General features: G+C 56.7%; 9 protein-coding genes across 9 annotated transcripts in view; all 9 read right to left on the bottom strand.

The window, feature by feature from the left end:
• Positions 1–388, bottom strand: part of ACA1_256910 (Fbox domain containing protein) — a gene marked incomplete at both ends in the record, with an annotated part of 820 nt that extends 432 nt beyond the window's left edge. Inside the window, one exon of the mRNA XM_004333497.1 lies at positions 185–388. Coding sequence (XP_004333545.1) covers positions 185–388 — 204 coding nt within the window. The remainder of the gene's footprint in view (positions 1–184) is intronic.
• Positions 389–765: 377 nt separating this feature from the next.
• On the bottom strand, positions 766–1,794 carry ACA1_256920 (triacylglycerol lipase; the record flags this gene model as incomplete). Its single annotated transcript, XM_004333498.1, has 6 exons — positions 766–884; positions 960–1,051; positions 1,122–1,138; positions 1,217–1,459; positions 1,527–1,628; positions 1,732–1,794. The coding sequence occupies 6 exons, from the start codon at positions 1,792–1,794 to the stop codon at positions 766–768; spliced, it is 636 nt and encodes a 211-aa protein (XP_004333546.1).
• A 1,471-nt stretch (positions 1,795–3,265) lies between these two features.
• On the bottom strand, positions 3,266–4,651 carry ACA1_256930 (nicotinamide n-methyltransferase; the record flags this gene model as incomplete). The annotated part of the gene is made up of 8 exons (XM_004333499.1): positions 3,266–3,536; positions 3,660–3,673; positions 3,759–3,853; positions 3,938–4,054; positions 4,124–4,193; positions 4,292–4,356; positions 4,427–4,527; positions 4,644–4,651. The coding sequence occupies 8 exons, from the start codon at positions 4,649–4,651 to the stop codon at positions 3,266–3,268; spliced, it is 741 nt and encodes a 246-aa protein (XP_004333547.1).
• A 96-nt stretch (positions 4,652–4,747) lies between these two features.
• On the bottom strand, positions 4,748–5,710 carry ACA1_256940 (Ser/Thr phosphatase family superfamily protein; the record flags this gene model as incomplete). Its single annotated transcript, XM_004333500.1, has 1 exon — positions 4,748–5,710. One exon carries the CDS (start codon positions 5,708–5,710, stop codon positions 4,748–4,750), a length of 963 nt encoding a protein of 320 aa, XP_004333548.1.
• A 538-nt stretch (positions 5,711–6,248) lies between these two features.
• Positions 6,249–7,943, bottom strand: ACA1_256950 (homoserine kinase, putative; the record flags this gene model as incomplete). The annotated part of the gene is made up of 9 exons (XM_004333501.1): positions 6,249–6,381; positions 6,463–6,629; positions 6,727–6,809; positions 6,877–6,971; positions 7,054–7,122; positions 7,214–7,338; positions 7,440–7,577; positions 7,657–7,758; positions 7,848–7,943. 9 exons carry the CDS (start codon positions 7,941–7,943, stop codon positions 6,249–6,251), a joined length of 1,008 nt encoding a protein of 335 aa, XP_004333549.1.
• Positions 7,944–8,044: 101 nt separating this feature from the next.
• Positions 8,045–10,777, bottom strand: ACA1_256960 (protein kinase domain containing protein; the record flags this gene model as incomplete). Its single annotated transcript, XM_004333502.1, has 12 exons — positions 8,045–8,263; positions 8,384–8,487; positions 8,587–8,708; positions 8,792–8,945; positions 9,269–9,405; positions 9,444–9,639; positions 9,719–9,811; positions 9,878–9,956; positions 10,019–10,080; positions 10,143–10,195; positions 10,276–10,485; positions 10,572–10,777. The coding sequence occupies 12 exons, from the start codon at positions 10,775–10,777 to the stop codon at positions 8,045–8,047; spliced, it is 1,635 nt and encodes a 544-aa protein (XP_004333550.1).
• A 420-nt stretch (positions 10,778–11,197) lies between these two features.
• ACA1_256970 lies at positions 11,198–12,187 on the bottom strand (the record flags this gene model as incomplete). The annotated part of the gene is made up of 5 exons (XM_004333503.1): positions 11,198–11,214; positions 11,297–11,404; positions 11,475–11,582; positions 11,651–11,855; positions 11,975–12,187. The coding sequence occupies 5 exons, from the start codon at positions 12,185–12,187 to the stop codon at positions 11,198–11,200; spliced, it is 651 nt and encodes a 216-aa protein (XP_004333551.1).
• A 133-nt stretch (positions 12,188–12,320) lies between these two features.
• On the bottom strand, positions 12,321–14,209 carry ACA1_256980 (cysteine synthase; the record flags this gene model as incomplete). The annotated part of the gene is made up of 9 exons (XM_004333504.1): positions 12,321–12,541; positions 12,613–12,735; positions 12,807–13,167; positions 13,345–13,392; positions 13,504–13,576; positions 13,660–13,699; positions 13,786–13,818; positions 13,891–13,989; positions 14,092–14,209. 9 exons carry the CDS (start codon positions 14,207–14,209, stop codon positions 12,321–12,323), a joined length of 1,116 nt encoding a protein of 371 aa, XP_004333552.1.
• A 97-nt stretch (positions 14,210–14,306) lies between these two features.
• On the bottom strand, positions 14,307–15,188 carry ACA1_256990 (Hypothetical protein; the record flags this gene model as incomplete). The annotated part of the gene is made up of 1 exon (XM_004333505.1): positions 14,307–15,188. The coding sequence occupies one exon, from the start codon at positions 15,186–15,188 to the stop codon at positions 14,307–14,309; it is 882 nt and encodes a 293-aa protein (XP_004333553.1).
• Positions 15,189–15,744: the final 556 nt, after the last annotated feature.

Here is a 15,744-nt window from a genome sequence, read left to right on the forward strand (position 1 = left end):
CCAACGCCTGCCGCATGCTGCTTCGCCGCGTGAACAGTCCTGCAATGTTGAAGAAACTACAGTTTTTTCTTAATTTCTAAAATAACGAAACAATTTTTTTCTGCTAATTGCGATAACGTGCCAATTATTATTTGGGGGGATATGGTGGGGGGGTACCGAGGGGGGTGAAGGTGTGGTGGCGCACTTTGGCGAGGGCGTGCGAGCGCAGGGTCCAGCACGTGGTGCTCAGCCGGGCCAGGTCGCCCGTGCCCAGGTATTCGCACACCATGGCCCACAGCTCCGCCGGCAACCAGTACAACGCCGCCACTTCCTCCTCGTCGTAGTCTTCATCATCGTCGTGGTGGCGGTACGCCGCCACTTCGTCACTCTCATTGACTCTTCCTTCCATCTTCTTCGTCTTCTCTCTTTTGTTGGTCCGAACGAAACCAAAAGTCAGTTCTTACTTTTTCTTGTCTGCACCGTGGTGAGAGTTTGCGCTTGTGTGACCAACCAACCAGAATTGGAGTCGCTGAAGTTGAAGCCACGCTGTTTTTCGAAAGCAAACGCATGGTAATCTCTTTGTCTTCTTCGTCACACTGCACCCAAGCCAAAACAAGCGCCTGCCCTCGAGCTCTGAGGTTGGGTCCAGTGTCGCGCAAGTTAGTGGGCGTGTTGCGCGAGGATGCGGTTCACTTGTGCATACAACCCCGGTTGTATGGTCCACGTGAAATCTGGTCAGGCGGAGAGTGTTAATGCCAAGGCCTGACCGGGGATCGGCAGGTGGTTTTACGAACCCATGTGCGCATAGCCTTCAAGCGATGTCGACCCCAAGTAGTTGCCGGATGCCCTCAGCGCCGCTGTGAGGGTCGCAACGTCCTGTGGATCGGCAAGATAGTCCTGCGTGCCTGGTGTGTGACGAGAGGAACGGTCCAAGGTTAAGGTGTGATGACACCAGAAGACCACGCTTGTCGAGCGGGTACCGTAGAACACATATGTGGGGCAGGCGATCCGCTGCGGCTGGTATGGGACGCCGTCGTAGGTGATGAATTCGCCTGACCTTACGTTCTTGATCCTGAAATCACGCGATGTAACAAAGGCTTAGACAGGGGCGCTCAACTGGAGAAGGTTGGGACGAGACGCACCAGTGTACGAAGTTTTGCTGTGAGGAAGTGATCGATAGAACAATGTGTTTAGTAGGCCCTAGGGTGAGGCAAGGCTAGCAAAGTCATGTACGCACCGTGGATGTTTCGGCTGGGAAGTGCTCTAGGTAGACGTCGATATGCGAGGCGTTGTAATGGACCGGCGTTCCATGTCCAAAGAGCGATCCCAGAAGGTCGTCACAGAGCGATGGAGCGATGCGGCATTCGAGGGGAAGCAGCATTTGGAGCATGCCCGGAGTAGGCGTGAAGATGCCATCCCCAAGGATCTTATAGATGAGGTCGACGTGCATAGCGGCCAGCAGCGACATCAGCTTGCTGCCCTGGAGGAAAGGAGTTAGGTTGCGAGATCTGGTTGCTCTTAGGGGCTAGCGTGAGGCACGGACGGACCTGGTGTGCAGTGTATGTCACCGGAGCCAACGCCACGAAGACCGAGATAGCCGATGCCAGCGACGGCAGCTTGGAAAACGCACCGATCGAGATTGTTGCTCCCTGTGAGTGACTGACCCAAGCCAGCTGTGTGCGTGTGGATGTTATGGTGTCAATTACTTGGAAGAAAAGAAAGCGAGGGCGAGATTTGAACTGAAGTCCGAACCTTGGGCCTGCCTGTGATGTGTTGGACGTAGCTCACGGTCGCCGGGACGTCATACAGAGCCATCTGGTCAAAGTTCCAAGCCCAGAATGCATCTTCTGAACAGCGGTGCAATGTTTGTCAATCAAGAACAAAAACAAGAAGAGCTGGCCAAGCAGCTGCAGAAATCACGTACGGCCGGGATTGAAACGTGTGCTGTTCATCGAATACCCATTGCCGCGTGAGTTGGGCAGCCACACATCGTATCCGCTATCGGCCAGGATGAACGCCAGGCTCTGATGCGCCTGGTTAAGCACCCAGGTCGCCGATGTGTCCAAGAATCCTGTTTTTTGTTGTTTTTTTTGTTTTTTGAGTTGGAAAATTAGTATTTGAAGCCGTGGCACGCATTGGGATGGGCGATGATGAAGCCAAACCGTGCTGAAGCACGACAGGAATGAGCCTGCCGTCCTTGCTGAAGCCCGAAGCATTGGCGATGCGTTGGATGTTGATGCCGAACCCGTCGGCGGTGGTGGTCCAGTGCTCGGCGCAGAGGTACCCCTGCAACTGGGCGAGCTGGCAGGTGGTCAGCCCCGCCCGAGGGATCCGCTGCTGCTGGGCCAAGCCTTGGCCGAGGAAGGGGCAACAACAGAGGAGAATAGCGGCGGCAACAACAACGAGGCGAGGCGACATAGTCATGTCCAATTCTCCTTTCAGTTCGTTGCAAAAGGTGGCAACAAAGACAAAGAAGAAGGACTGTTGCTGCTCGTTTTTGCTATTTTTTAGGCAAGAAACTTCCCCCACCGGCTGGCTCGCGCCGACATTTGGCGCTCTCCCGTTGGTCCCGCCGGCGATTTGGCCTTTCGACACTATCACCCGATAATAACCGTAAATCCCCCAGATATCCCTAAAATGCCTTTTGATTTTGCTTTTGATTCTTTCCGACATTCTCCACACGGCCTCGCCGTAGGACGGCGGAAGGCCGCGACCGAGCCCACGCCTCCATGCTGGCGATGGCGTCGGCGCTTGACCTTGCGCGTCTTGATGCAGAGGTGCTGCAGTCGGCCCTTCTCGTCCTGAGGTTGGACGTGATGTCGCGGATGTGGTAGGGGGGGGGCAAGATGTCAGGAGTACCTAGACGAGCGCGGTGAGGGAGATGACGAGCGAGGTGAGCGAGGCCGGCGGAACGCTAGTTGCCAGTCTGTGCACAGTGACAGCAATTTGAGGATTGACGATATGGACTCCATACAGCATTGTTGCGCTACAGGTGAGACGTCCCGAAATCGAGCGCAGCGCCGTCCGTGCGAAGCGTCTGCAGGCGCGGAAGACACGCGTCCATGTCCACTGGCACTCGGGGTATATGAATTATATTCTGATTATTATTGTTTTTGGTATTTGTCTGATTGTTATTGGTATATTGGTATATTATTGGTATATTATTGGTGATTGACCTGGACGCCGGCGGCCTCACCCCTATTGATCCCTTCTGCCATCTTCTTATCATCTTCTCCTGTGTCTTTCCTTATAAAACGAACCAACCAGCCAGCGACTTCAGTACCGGTCAGGCCCGGGTCTTGCGGGTGAAGGTGCACAGACGCATGGGCTCGTCGGGGCTTTGGTCATCGGAGGCTGATGGTGGTGCGGTGGTGGCGTGGGGCGGGAGGTGCATGGCCACGCTGCAGTCGAATCCGTGGGCGGCGGCCACCTCGGGCAGGCGGTCGTCGAGCCGCTTGCCTCGCGAGCTGTAGAGCACCAGGAAGTGGGCGTCGGCGGTGTGCGCCAGCAGGCCCTGCACCACCGTAAACAGCGCCGGCAGTGCCTCAAACGAGTAACTTTGTGTGATCGTGCGCAAAGGCCCGTGATGATGGTGTTGAAGAAGATGACGACGATGATGAGAATCAGAATCAGCCAACATGTGAGCAACATGTGAGAAGCAAGGTATGAACATAACGTACATAATGTCGGAGCCCTGTGGAGGAACGCAGCAATGCATATGATGTTGGAATGTCAGCAATGTGTTAGTATGTTGTGGGTGGGCGCGGCGTGCGGCATACCACGATGACGTCAAACGACGAGCAGTCGTGCTTGGCCTTCCACGCGTCCAAGTCCTCGGTCCAGTCCAGCGAGCAGCATCGCACCCGACTCGCCTCTGTTGTTGTTGTTGAACCAAAGATCTGATGAGTTGACTTCGCGAGATTGCGAGCATTTACAGGGGGGGTCTGGGCTAGGGCACCTGGGAGGGCGTCCTTGTTGGCTTGGAGGTTCTCTTCGATCATGGAGATGACCTCCTCCTCGCCGTCGGTGATCAGCACTTGACCACAGAAGAGCGAAGCCACGAGGCCCACCAGCCCTACGAAGCCCACAATTGTAGGTGGAGAGTGAGCGACACGAGAATGAATGAAGCGCTGCGGCGATGTACCGACGCCCGCGCCCAGCTCGAGCACGGTCTTGCCGCGCCACTTGTCCGGTTCGGTGGCGATCAGGTGCGCCTGCCACGACCCACACGCGCACGCGCACGCGCACGCACGCGTGATCAACACACAGCACTCCGCTACACGGTCCCCCCGGGATGGGCAGCACCACGCACCAGAGCCTCGGCTGCGGGCCACAGCATCAGCCCTGTCAGGTCTGAGCTGCCATCGAGGATGCCAGCTGGACGTTGAGAGAGGCCAAGTCAGCGCGCACAGAGCGGCATCACGACAAAAAGAAAAGAGAGTCGTACCGGCGTCGCAGGGTGCGAGCTGCTCCACGCGAGCGATGTGGAGGGAAGTCACGCGTCCCTCGTGCGGCACCTTCAACACCACACGCCCGCTCTCCGCATAGCTGTCGCAAACATTCAATAAAATCGATGGAGATTAAATCTTCTACTAGGCAAATATAAAGGGGGCACACATCAGGTGCCACACCGGGCACGAAGAGGCCCTCTCGAGGGTACGCACCTCTGCATCTCTCCCGAAACGAAAAAGTAAGATTAAAAGAATAAAAGATGTTCCCGACTCGTCGGCCTCAGGAAAACCAATTTTATTTTAATTTTCGACCTCTCTCATGAGGGAGGCACCTCTCGCACGACTTGTTCGCCCTGCTCTCCAGGCACGAGAGTGAAGATGGCAACTTCAGCCGGGGACATGGGGACGTAATCGAGTCCTCGGCACACGTAGAGCGGGATGGCCGGTCGCTCGTAATCGGCCACGTCCCCGATCCTTGGCACGTGGACCCAGTCGTAGCCCAACTGGCACTTCGGCACAACATCGGGGTTGTTCTTGCGTCGAGGCATGATGCTGTTCCACGCCCTGCGGAGATGACCTCCGTGGGTGTGTCCCGCCAACATGAGGTCGGCGCCCCACTGGTTGAGATGCAACGAGCTGTCGGGGTTGTGGGTCAGGACCAACCGGGTCCGGCGGTACACTCCCGCTTCCTCCTCGGCTGACTTGGCCTCGACCTCGGCCTCACCATCCTTCTCCTCCTCCTCCTCCTCCTCCTGGTCGTCATCCTTCTTGTCCGTTGTCGAGGGGTCAGAGAGAGGACACATGATCTGCTCCGGGTGGTAGTCCTTCCAGAAGTCGCCGACGCCCATCACTTCGAGCCACTCGTTGACCGGCTCGGCCCGCTGGTTGACGAGCGTGCGAATGCCCACGCTCTGGAAGGCTTCCAGCACCGTGCGCTGAGAATGGGGCCTCTGGTAGTCGTGGTTGCCGAGGATGGCCACGGTCCCATACTTGGAAGTGAGTTTGGAGAGCCATCGGTCGGCCAGCACTGTGACCGCTTCGGGCCAGAGGTCCACGTAGTCGCCCGTCAGCGTGACCAGGTCGACCGACTCGCGCTCAACGGCCTCCACGGCCGCCCGCAACACGGCGTCAGAGGCACCCTTCACGAAGAGTCGGTGATCGTTGAAATGGATGTCGGTGAGCTGCGCTATCTTCAGTCCATGCAGAGAGGGGTGCAAGTGGAGCACCCCCACCTCAAAACTGCGCACTTGCAAGTTGTCTGGAAAGAACGAAGAGGTCATGGTCCACTCTTCTTCCCTGTCGTATTGGCTAACACAAACTGTTCGGTTTGGCTTTTTTAGTTCCTCTGGCGCCACGTGTAACTTTCTGGGAGTGTTACTCAGTGAAAAGTTTGCCACAGTTCTCAGATGCCACGCGTTTGCTCGGACTTTCTGAGGAGTTTTCTTCTATCTTATTAATAAGCTGCAGTCGATTCAGCCAAAACGCGCTGTTAAATGGTCCCACAATGAGGGAAGAAGGCCCAGCGTTGAAGTGGCGCGGTGGAGGGCCAGTGCAAGGCATTACCAACCGCAGAATTGTATCTCCGGTTCATAGTCTACATCACTTAAAGTGGTGGCCTGCTCGTCCCTCTATTCCGAGGGGCTGAGCGGTTCCCTACCAACCCCAAAAACAATCTTAGCCAGAAGGCACTCAGTCACAGCTACAATCATCAACGGGTCATGCTGGCGCTGATTGTGAGCCAGGTCTGGTGACCCCCACACTACAGGCCCATGTCCACCAAGCGCTACTTTCATCATTTCATAATGTGAGCGCGCCACATCAGGAGAGGTGGGTCGGGGCTGGGAGGAGAGGAGGCGCAGCGAGGAAGGTGTGAGTGATGTGCGCAATCCGCTGCACCATCTCCTGGTGACGATCCTTCCGCAGTTCGTCCTGCGTGCGCACATTGAATTGCCTGCACCACCAAAACCACAAACCGTGAGTGTGTGTTATTGGTCGTGTCGTGTCGTGTTGCGTGTGCGTGTGTGAGTCATACCTGAACCGCCAGAACGCGATGGTCAGCGCGGCGTATTGGATGAACTGCGGCAGCTGGGCTTTCTCCTGGACGGACATGGGCCGCTTGGCGTCGTAGGCCGTGACGAAGGCCTGCATGAGCCCCTCGTCCAGCTTGTTGTCTCGCGGGTAGCAGCACCCAAGAATTGTCTGCCCCGTTCCAACTTAGCATCGAGTGTGCCGTGTGTGCGTGTCGTGTCGTGTCGTGCGTGTGTCGTGTCGTGTGTGCGTGTCATGTGCCGTGTACCATGCCGACGTCGACCAGGAGAGGGCCGTGGCAAACTTCTTCAAAGTCGACAATGCCCACCAGCTCTTCGCCATCAAACATGACTGGTACAGGAATAAGAGAGGTTAATTAACGGAAACCAGGTGGTGCATTGCTGGTGTCGTACGGTACCGTTATCGGGGAAGATGTCGCCGTGCATCATGCCCTGAGGCAGCGTCGGGTCGGCGATCACGCCGCGGAAGGCGTTCAGCTGTTCCCGCAAATATCTGCGTAGGCGCCCACCAACGTGCATCAGGCGATAAGCACAAAAGACCATGCTTTGCTCGTAAGCTGCAAAATGCACCTCACCTCACGAACTCGTGGTGCTCGAACGGGGTGCCCTTGACCTCCTCCAGGAACGGGTCAATTGCCGCCACTCTATGCATAGTTGATGTGTGCGTAAGACCAGTTTGTTCAGTTGGTTGGCAGCAAAAGTTCGGTGGTGGTGGTGGGTTGGGTGAGCGCTTACCCCATGGGGAATGGAGGGAGGTTGTCGACGGGACTCAGTGTGTGCAGCGTGGCAACGGCCGTGCCTAGCTGGGCCATCATTCGCTCCGTCACTCCCTCGATCGTACCGGGTCCGCCCTGCGCTAGCTGTGAGCAGCACTCTTCTAGAGAAGAGGCGACGCCACTCACCGCACACACCGCACACACCGCACGACACACACACATCAATGACATGTGGAGGTGGGTACGCGAAGGAAGTCGTAGACGATGGCGCGCAGCTGGTCGTTGTTCTGGCACAGCACGTAGCCCTCGGCTCCCTTGAGCGGGTGCGGCAGGCACGTGGGGAAGTGCACCGCTCGCACCGCGTTGAGGGCCGCCACTTGCACCTGATGGACACGAAGGTCGAATGAGTTGCAAATCCTCAACAAATGAAAAATCAAATTAAAAGATAAATCGAGATTATACCTGGAGGCTCTGCCTGTCCTTCTCATCGCAGATTTTAAGGAGGTACGAGCCAGTCGTGGTGTCAACGCGATAGTTCGAGTTCGCCAGGCCTCCGCTGAGCTTCTGCAGGCCGTGCCATTGCGAGATCGCACGTTAATCTCCAAAAATCTCCACTACGTTACGACGATTAGCGAAGCTCGCCTCGTACTCACCTTGTACTCTACCACCCTCCCGAGGTCGTAGTGCGTGTGGATCAGCTCCTCCACTTGCTCTCGCGTCAAGAGCGTGTACACCGGTGCGTCTTCCATCTTCACTGGTAGCCAATTTATCTTTTTGCTCGGCCTGCAGGCGCGTGAACGAACCGCGACTGAAGCAGCACAAATTACTGTTTGTTGATCGATTGTCACCATCATGAAGATGGGTGGAAGCGAGCGGCGATCGAACGGTGATGGGGACAGTGGCGCGGATGCCCTTCGTCTTGCCCTTCTCCACGACGCCCTCCACGTTGAGCACATAGCTGAGGTGGTTGTCGACGTCGATAGACGTTGGCGGAATGCTGGGCGGGATGGGGAACTCCACGTCGCCGATCCACGTCGGCCGCTCCTTGCGCGCCAGCGGCAGCACCGGGCTCGGATCGAAGAATATCGGCTTGGTCAAGTCCTGTGCCGTACACTCATCAGCACACGCCGCACGCACACACCGCACTCGCCGCACACGCCGCACACAACGCAGAAGAAAGGTTGGGCACCTTTTCTACGATGACTAACTTCTTCTTTTTCACGACGGCCCGCTGCTCTGTGATCCAGGCCTGGATGCCGGTCACCACCTTGGGCGAGTGGTTGTCGAACTCGACTGCGCGATCGGAGGAATCCAACAACACCAACACCAACCCATCAGCACTTCAATCGATTGATTGATTGATGTCTACATGAACAGACGACAGGTGGTTACCTGTGATGCTGAGCCAGCCGCCGGGGGAAACGATGGTCATGAAGGTCACCTTCATGACCATGGGCCGCGTGTTCCATGAATACTTCTTGGAGACGGCGACGGTCTGCACGCCGGCAGACTCCCTGCAAAGTGAATTGAAGGAAGAGAAGAGAGCTGAGCGCCTGCGCCTGGTCGCACACAGGGCCACTAACCCAGCGCCGCTTACCTGACGATGACCTTGTCCTCTTCGATGAAGCAGTCGCCCTTTCGTACGAGTTCGCTGGGCAGCGTCACGGTCTTGCCCTCGCGCAACATGACAGCGCCGGTTGCCGGGGAGACAGTGCCCCAGGGTCGACTCGGCGATTGAGCCGACGGTGTGCCTGCGCGAACACAGTGCGCAAGGCAGGGCGTACAAGAGGAGCGGGTCAGGCGAATGCACGACCACATGACGTCCCACAAGCCAAGCGAAAATGTACTGCTGCGTGTTGTAATCCCTGTGGTGCTTCTTCGCAAGAAGGCCTGTTGGTTGGGGTCCTGATGGAAATGGTCAGTTCTTGCGTGCGCTGCGCTGCGTTGCTTGAGTGGGAATGGTACTCTAGCGATGCCATTCGAGGTGTACGGGAGCTGTGTAGTTGACTGTGAGGTGCGCGAGCTCAGTCTCCAAGAAGAAGGGAAACAAACACAACGCGTTGAGTTGGGGTACCTGGGATACCGCTGGCGGCGCTCCGCGTCGGCCAGAATGTAACGGCGAATCCGCACTGGCTTTGCCTAAATCCGCCGAAGCCAGCAGCTCCTGCGCTCCCTTCAACCTGCGTCGTCGCCAGACTCCAAGTCTTAGGTCTATACACGCGCGTCGCCAATCAATAATGGCCACGTACCTATTCTTCATGATCTCCAGAGCTCGCTTTGTGCGGAGTGTCTCATCGCCTTCCATCAGATTCCCGCTGGCGTCTTCGTCCGCGCTCAGCTCCTCCAGTAGCTCCTTGCATGTGCCCAAGATGTCCTTGAAGGCCGGCCGCATGCCGGGCTTGTAGTTGATGCAGCGCAGCACCAGGTCCTCCAAGCGCTGTGGACCTGTGGCGGCCAACACAGAAACGAGAATGAGCACATGAAGTGGGTCTTGGTTGCGGCAGGGCGGTGAATGAAATCGTACAGTCGGCCGGAATGGTCGCCTGCAGCTGCTCAGGACTGAAGTCGAACGCGAAGGCTGGCCCACGCACTGGTGGCACCTTGCGGGAGATCAGCTCTGTGGAAAGAAGAGGTTAGTTCAAGAAGTGAACGAGATCACAACTTGAAGTCTGTTGGTACGTACCGAGCAGCACCACTCCGTAGCTGTACACGTCAACCTTTTCGTCGTACTCCATGCCCAAGATCACCTCGGGCGCCATGTACTGCGAACCGTTTGATTAGCGAAGGCATCGTCCCAACTCTCTGGGCTGATCAAGCGGGGTACCTCTTCCGTGCCGGCCAGCGTCATGTAGCCCGTGTTGCGCGCCCTCGCGAACCCAAAATCACCTTTTGTTGGGATTGTCGTTTGAGCTTTGTTCATCGGCGCTGAGAAGATGAGAGTAACGTACAGAGCTTCACCTGGCCGGACTTGGTGATCAATAGGTTGTCTGCCTTCAAGTCTCTGCAGAAGGCCGTTAGCAATTGGAAAGTGAGAAGCTGCGTCGTACGACGATATCGTACGCGATGGTGCTATTGCCATACCTGTGAATGATGCCTCGCCCATGGAGGAAGGCCATGGCCACGGCAATGTCTCGGGCGATGCTGACCTTGTTGCTCCACGTAAAGGTGTCATTCTTGTCCTTGGTGAGGGTGCGCAGGTTGCCACCGTCCACCCACTCGGTGACGATGTAAAAGTCGCCGTTTCGCCGCGCCACGCCCATGAAGTTGACCACAAGCGGGTGCCGCAGACCTCTTTGATACGGAGCAAGAAGACATAACAACATCAACACCACGCACTTGGCACAGCACCACCACGCCGCGCCAGAAGGAAAACGTACTTGAGAACTGTGACCTCGCGCTCGATGTACTTGTGGGTCATATCGGGGGTCTCGCAGGGGAGGATCAGCTTGATCGCCACCTCCGTGCCAAAGTAGGAGCCTTTGTAGATGCGGCCGAAGTTGCCCTGGGCGATCTGCACACCGAACTCGATGTCCGATTGGGGGATCTCCCAATCCGAATCTGGTATGCTTCCCTCTCCCAACATCTTTACCCCTCTACGAAGAAGAAGAAGAAGCAATACTAGTATTCACGAAGATGTAGGCGAAGGTGATGAAGCAGAGCAGGGATGGCACCTCTTCTTCTTCTTCTTCAAGGCTGTGTGGTTGAAACTCTGAAGCGGCTCAGGTTCGTTCTTGAAAATGTGGAAGTTGTTTAGGTAACCTTCCTTATTCAAGTGCGGGCCAAACCTAAACACGAAAGCCACGGACAGATCCGTCACGCGACCGGGACCAAGCCGCCACAGGCGTCTCGCTCTGGGAGGGTCGGCTTTTATCCCAGCCATGGCGGGAACAGTAAGAAGAGCAGAGAGAGTTCAGGTGAGAGCAGCGAAGAAGAGAGCAAGAGACGTAGGGACGACGTTGAGGTGGGACACGAGACGTTGACACGATCAACGCATGGCCTCGATTCACAACACTCGCTTCACTAGAATCACAGCAAGCGACCATGGTGATGATGGGTCAGAGTCTTCTCACACAGGCACTGTTACGATGGAGGGTTGGGGTACCTTCGAACATGCGCGTAATGTTAAAGACCTGGTAGCCCACGCTGGCGAAGAGAATCACGAACTCCACCACCGAGAACCAGAACACCTGCGCGTTCGTCGCATCGGCCACTACATGTTTGAAGCGGTGAGTATTTTTGTAGTTCCACTTCACGAGCGCGAATAGACGGTGGATGCGCACGGTTGGTGGTGACCACGTCGCGCTGCTTCATGACTTGCTGCTCGTCCCTGACCACCTCAACACTCGAGCCCAGTTGCTTCACCACCTCATCGAGCGGGTCCATGAACTCTGACAAAACACGCACCACATGTAAGCATGGCATTAAACAACTTACGCGACTATTGGATGGTCAGTACCTTCAACAACGACCGCGCGAGGGAGGGTGACCACTGTAGCGATGTTAATGGTCTTGTAGCTCGAGAGGGACATCAGGTTGCTGAAGCAGAACTGGTACTCGCCAACCTGATCGACGGTGAAGGTGTACTTCTCCTCGCTTCGACGTTGCGCCACCATCAGCAACCTCTCCACGCCATTCGCCGCGTTCTTATCCTTGAATGTGAACTGTACGCCACGAGCACCATCATTAGTACCATTTCAACGTAGTGATGTGTAAGATTGAAATCTGCTGCAAGATTCAAATGTGAATTCGTAAGATGTGAAATGAAAGAAGGTATATGCACCTTGATATCGACGTCTTGGTGTCCGCCTTCGAGCACCTGGAACTGGACTGTGACGAAGTAGCTCGGCTTTGCGTTCTCGTAGACGCACAGTTCCTCACGGGGCGGGATCACGAAGACAAAGGCGTCGCCACCCGTAGCGCACAACGACAGGAGAATCACTACGCCCAGTCCAGACAGCATAACAAACAGCGGCAGCGTAGAGTACTTGCCCATCTTCTAATATAGATTTGATCAATTGATTGATCGATCTTTTTTTGCTCTGCCTGCCTCGTCAGCAAAGGGTTTCTTGTTTGTCGACGAGCGCGGGAAAGGGAAACGAACACATCAGTTGTCGAGCGGGGCCTCGTCAAGCGGGAGGGATGCCGTTGAGCTCTTCGATGTGCCGCAGGAAGGAGAGGTCTTCGGCAGGACCGATGGTGATGTTTTTCTCCTTGAGCCAGGCCGGGTTGTAGATCTTGGACTCGTAGCGCGACCCGCTGTCGCAGAGGAAGGTGACCACGCAGTGGCCCGGCCCCAGCTTCTTGGCCAGAAGGTACGCAGCCACACAGTTCAACGCACCCGACGATCCTAGGAAGAACGCGTAAGTTGGTACCACACGACACACGCACACACGACACACGACACACGACACGACCTACCGAGGAAAATGCCTTCCTTGCGGAGCATGTAGTGAGCCATTTCAATGGCCGTTGCATCTTCATCGGCGTGCAGCACGTCGTCCAGCTGCGCCTGCGCCAGGTTGGCATACAGCAGCGAACTCCCTGCGCGCTCATCACATGAGAGACAAGCAACGACGAAATGGCGCAAAGCGACGCAGGACAGGCCGACGCACCGATGCCCTCCATCACCGAGGAGCCACTCTTGGCCTTCTCCTCCTCCGTCTTCTGCCGCAGAACGAGTAGCGGCTCATCGGGCTTGCGTTCAGCGAGAATACCCGACCCAGGGACGTCAATAAGTGCCACCCGGACCGCCTTGTTTCGCTCCTGCTCGTCACCACCAGGCGCATCTCTGTCAGTCATCGACCATCGTTGCACGATCATGAGTGCATCAATGCGGATCGTTCCACTCACCTTGAGGTAGCGCGAGGTGCCTGCAATGGTGCCACCCGTGCCCGCCGCGAGGGCAATGCCGTCGACCCGTCCGGCAGTGTCGCGCCAGATTTCTAAATCAAAGTGAAAGTGGACGTGAGCGGGCTTGCGAGAAGAAGGAGGAGGAGAAGAAGACGTTTCTACCTGGTCCGGTTGTAGTATAATGCGCGTTCATGTTGTTCAGATTCTGAAATTGGTTCACGAAGAATCCGCCTGAAAAGCGAAGCTCAGTCAGATTACACTGTGCTGGCTGCGTGCGTGCGTGGGTAAGAAAGGTGGTACCTCGCTCCTCCGCGAGTCTCTTCGCCATATTTTGGAAGTGATCAGGGTCTGCGCGCCACGGCCGTGATTTACGAAGCGTGTGAGTCGTATATGCAGGAGAGCGAGCGGAGGATTCTACTGGTGGGCCGTACGTGATGAAGGGACCGAGGTACAGCGCACGACCTCAGCGCCCAGGGTCTGGAGGTATCGGATCTTCTCCTCCGAAGTCGCCGCAGAACAGGTAAATAGGCACCTGACAGCACCGCAACGTGTTGATGATCATGGGTGGAGCTCCACGCACCATCATCATCATAGGAGTCGGGAGAATCAACGCACTTGTATCCCCGCTGGTTGGCGATGTGCACCAGACCAATGCCTGACAAACGTACTCCCGTGTGAGAGCGTGGGGGACGCAAGTACTACGGTCGCTCACAACGACCGCACGAGTTCTTTGACGCGTACCAGTGTTGCCGGCCGTCGCCTCTACAAGCCAATCTTTAAGCATCAAGAGACACATCAGCCCGGGCTGCACGCCTCTTTTGAATCCACAGCAGATGCACTACGTACCTCCTTTGGTCAAGTGGCCGTCGCGTTCGGCAGCGTTGATCATGTAGAGAGCGGCGCGATCTTTCACGCTGCCCCCAGGGCTCATGAACTCAGCCTTACCTGCACATCTCGAAGGGATGATTTGGAAGATTAATGTTTGAGTGCAGGACCGGTAACCGTTAAAATCTAAGCTAAACCTCATGAGATGGGATAATATTGCACCATAGATGAGACAGGAAGTGGCGTGGGAGAGCGACGACAGCAGAATGAGTGGCGTGTTGCCCACGCAGTCGTCGAACCCGCTATGCACCTGCATGCCCTCTGTCGATGGCAGCTCCATCTTCCAAGCCGAGCAAATAAAATACTAAAATTTAAAAAAATTACAAAAATAACAAAGATTACACGGAGCACTTTCAGACCGCGCGGTGGTCAGTGGCTCATGGCTGGTGATCGCAGAAGGTGTCTGCGATGCGGCCACCGGCGATTCCGCTCTCGCCGGCGATGGTGTAGAAGATGAAGCACTTGCCATCGTCCGCGTAAGGGAACGGATCGCGCAGCTGGTTGACGTCGATGGCGTCGCCTTCGCGCGAGGGCACCACGGGGTACTCCGCGCCCTCGTAGGCCATCACCCCTCGGAAGGCGTCGACCGCCGGCCCGACCGGCGCGCAGGTCCTCCAATCGACCAGCGTGCAGCGGAGGTCCATCGACGCCCACAGAATGCGCTCGGGCGCGTCACCCACGCGACTGCCAAACACGTGGAGCGTGTGGCCTGCGACGCTCACACCTACGTGCCGCACCCGGCCCGTGTATTGGTCGCCGCCGTTGATCATGCTCTGGTTGGCGAAGGCCTTGCCGACCAGGCCGTTGCCCGGCTCCCACCCGCCGTAGCCGTCGGCCGACCGCATCATGTTCCCGTGGCGGTCGAGCATGTAGGTGTAGTTGCGGTCGAGCATGTAGGTGTAGTTGCGGTCGCCGGCCCACGTGAATGCGCGCACGTAGGAGAGGCCGATGGCCCCGCCGCGCGGGGCGAAGCCCAGGCCGTCGCGCGACACCGCCACGCCGCTGAGTATGGCGTAGTGGTAGGTGGGGATGCGGTGCTTGAAGTACATGCGGACCACGCGCGCCTGGTGGTCCACGTGGACGTCGGGCGAGGTGCACTCGGCCTTGTACGAGAGGCTGGACTCGTTGTAGGTGACGTTGTTGGCCGCGTAGACCTGGGCCAGGGTGAGGGTCGGGTGCGGGTAGACCGTCCACGGCCCCTCGACCCGGTCGGCGTAGGCCAGGCGCACAAAGAGGCCGTGGTGGTCGGAGAAGTACATGTAATATTGCCCAGACGCGGGGTGAACCAGCTCGGAGCGCGGATGACCGACGGAAAGTTGATGTTGCTCACCCGTTCTGCTCGAACGTGAGTGTTGTTGGGGGCGAACGAGGAGGGGTCCACCAGTGGATTGTCGGAGAAGCGACGGAGGGCGATGTCCGCCCCGGCAGCCTTGAGCAGCACCACAAACGCCAGTACCACCAGAAAGGCGAGGCCGGACCGACGAGCCATCGTGGCCCACTCCACTAGAACGTGTGCGAGAGAGGTTGGGGAGAAGAACAAGTGAGGGTGTTTTATGTAAACAGCAGAAAAGGAAGCTGCGCGACAGGGAGCCAAGAATGCAAGAATTTGATGAAAGTAAAGCCCGAAAAGGGCAAAGAATCTCAACGTATTTTGAAATGCAGTTTGTAATTCATTTAAAAAACAGATAGGACTGAAAAAAAGCTGGATACGCACACAGCACACCACAAGAAACATGCAGCGGCAAAGCAGCAAACGACTCGGCACTCTAGCGGCGCACCTTTCACCGGTACTTGCCAATCACAAAGCACACATCT

This window comes from Acanthamoeba castellanii, assembly GCF_000313135.1.
Source record: "Acanthamoeba castellanii str. Neff unplaced genomic scaffold scf7180000084769, whole genome shotgun sequence".
Classification (NCBI taxonomy): Eukaryota; Discosea; order Longamoebia; family Acanthamoebidae; genus Acanthamoeba; species Acanthamoeba castellanii.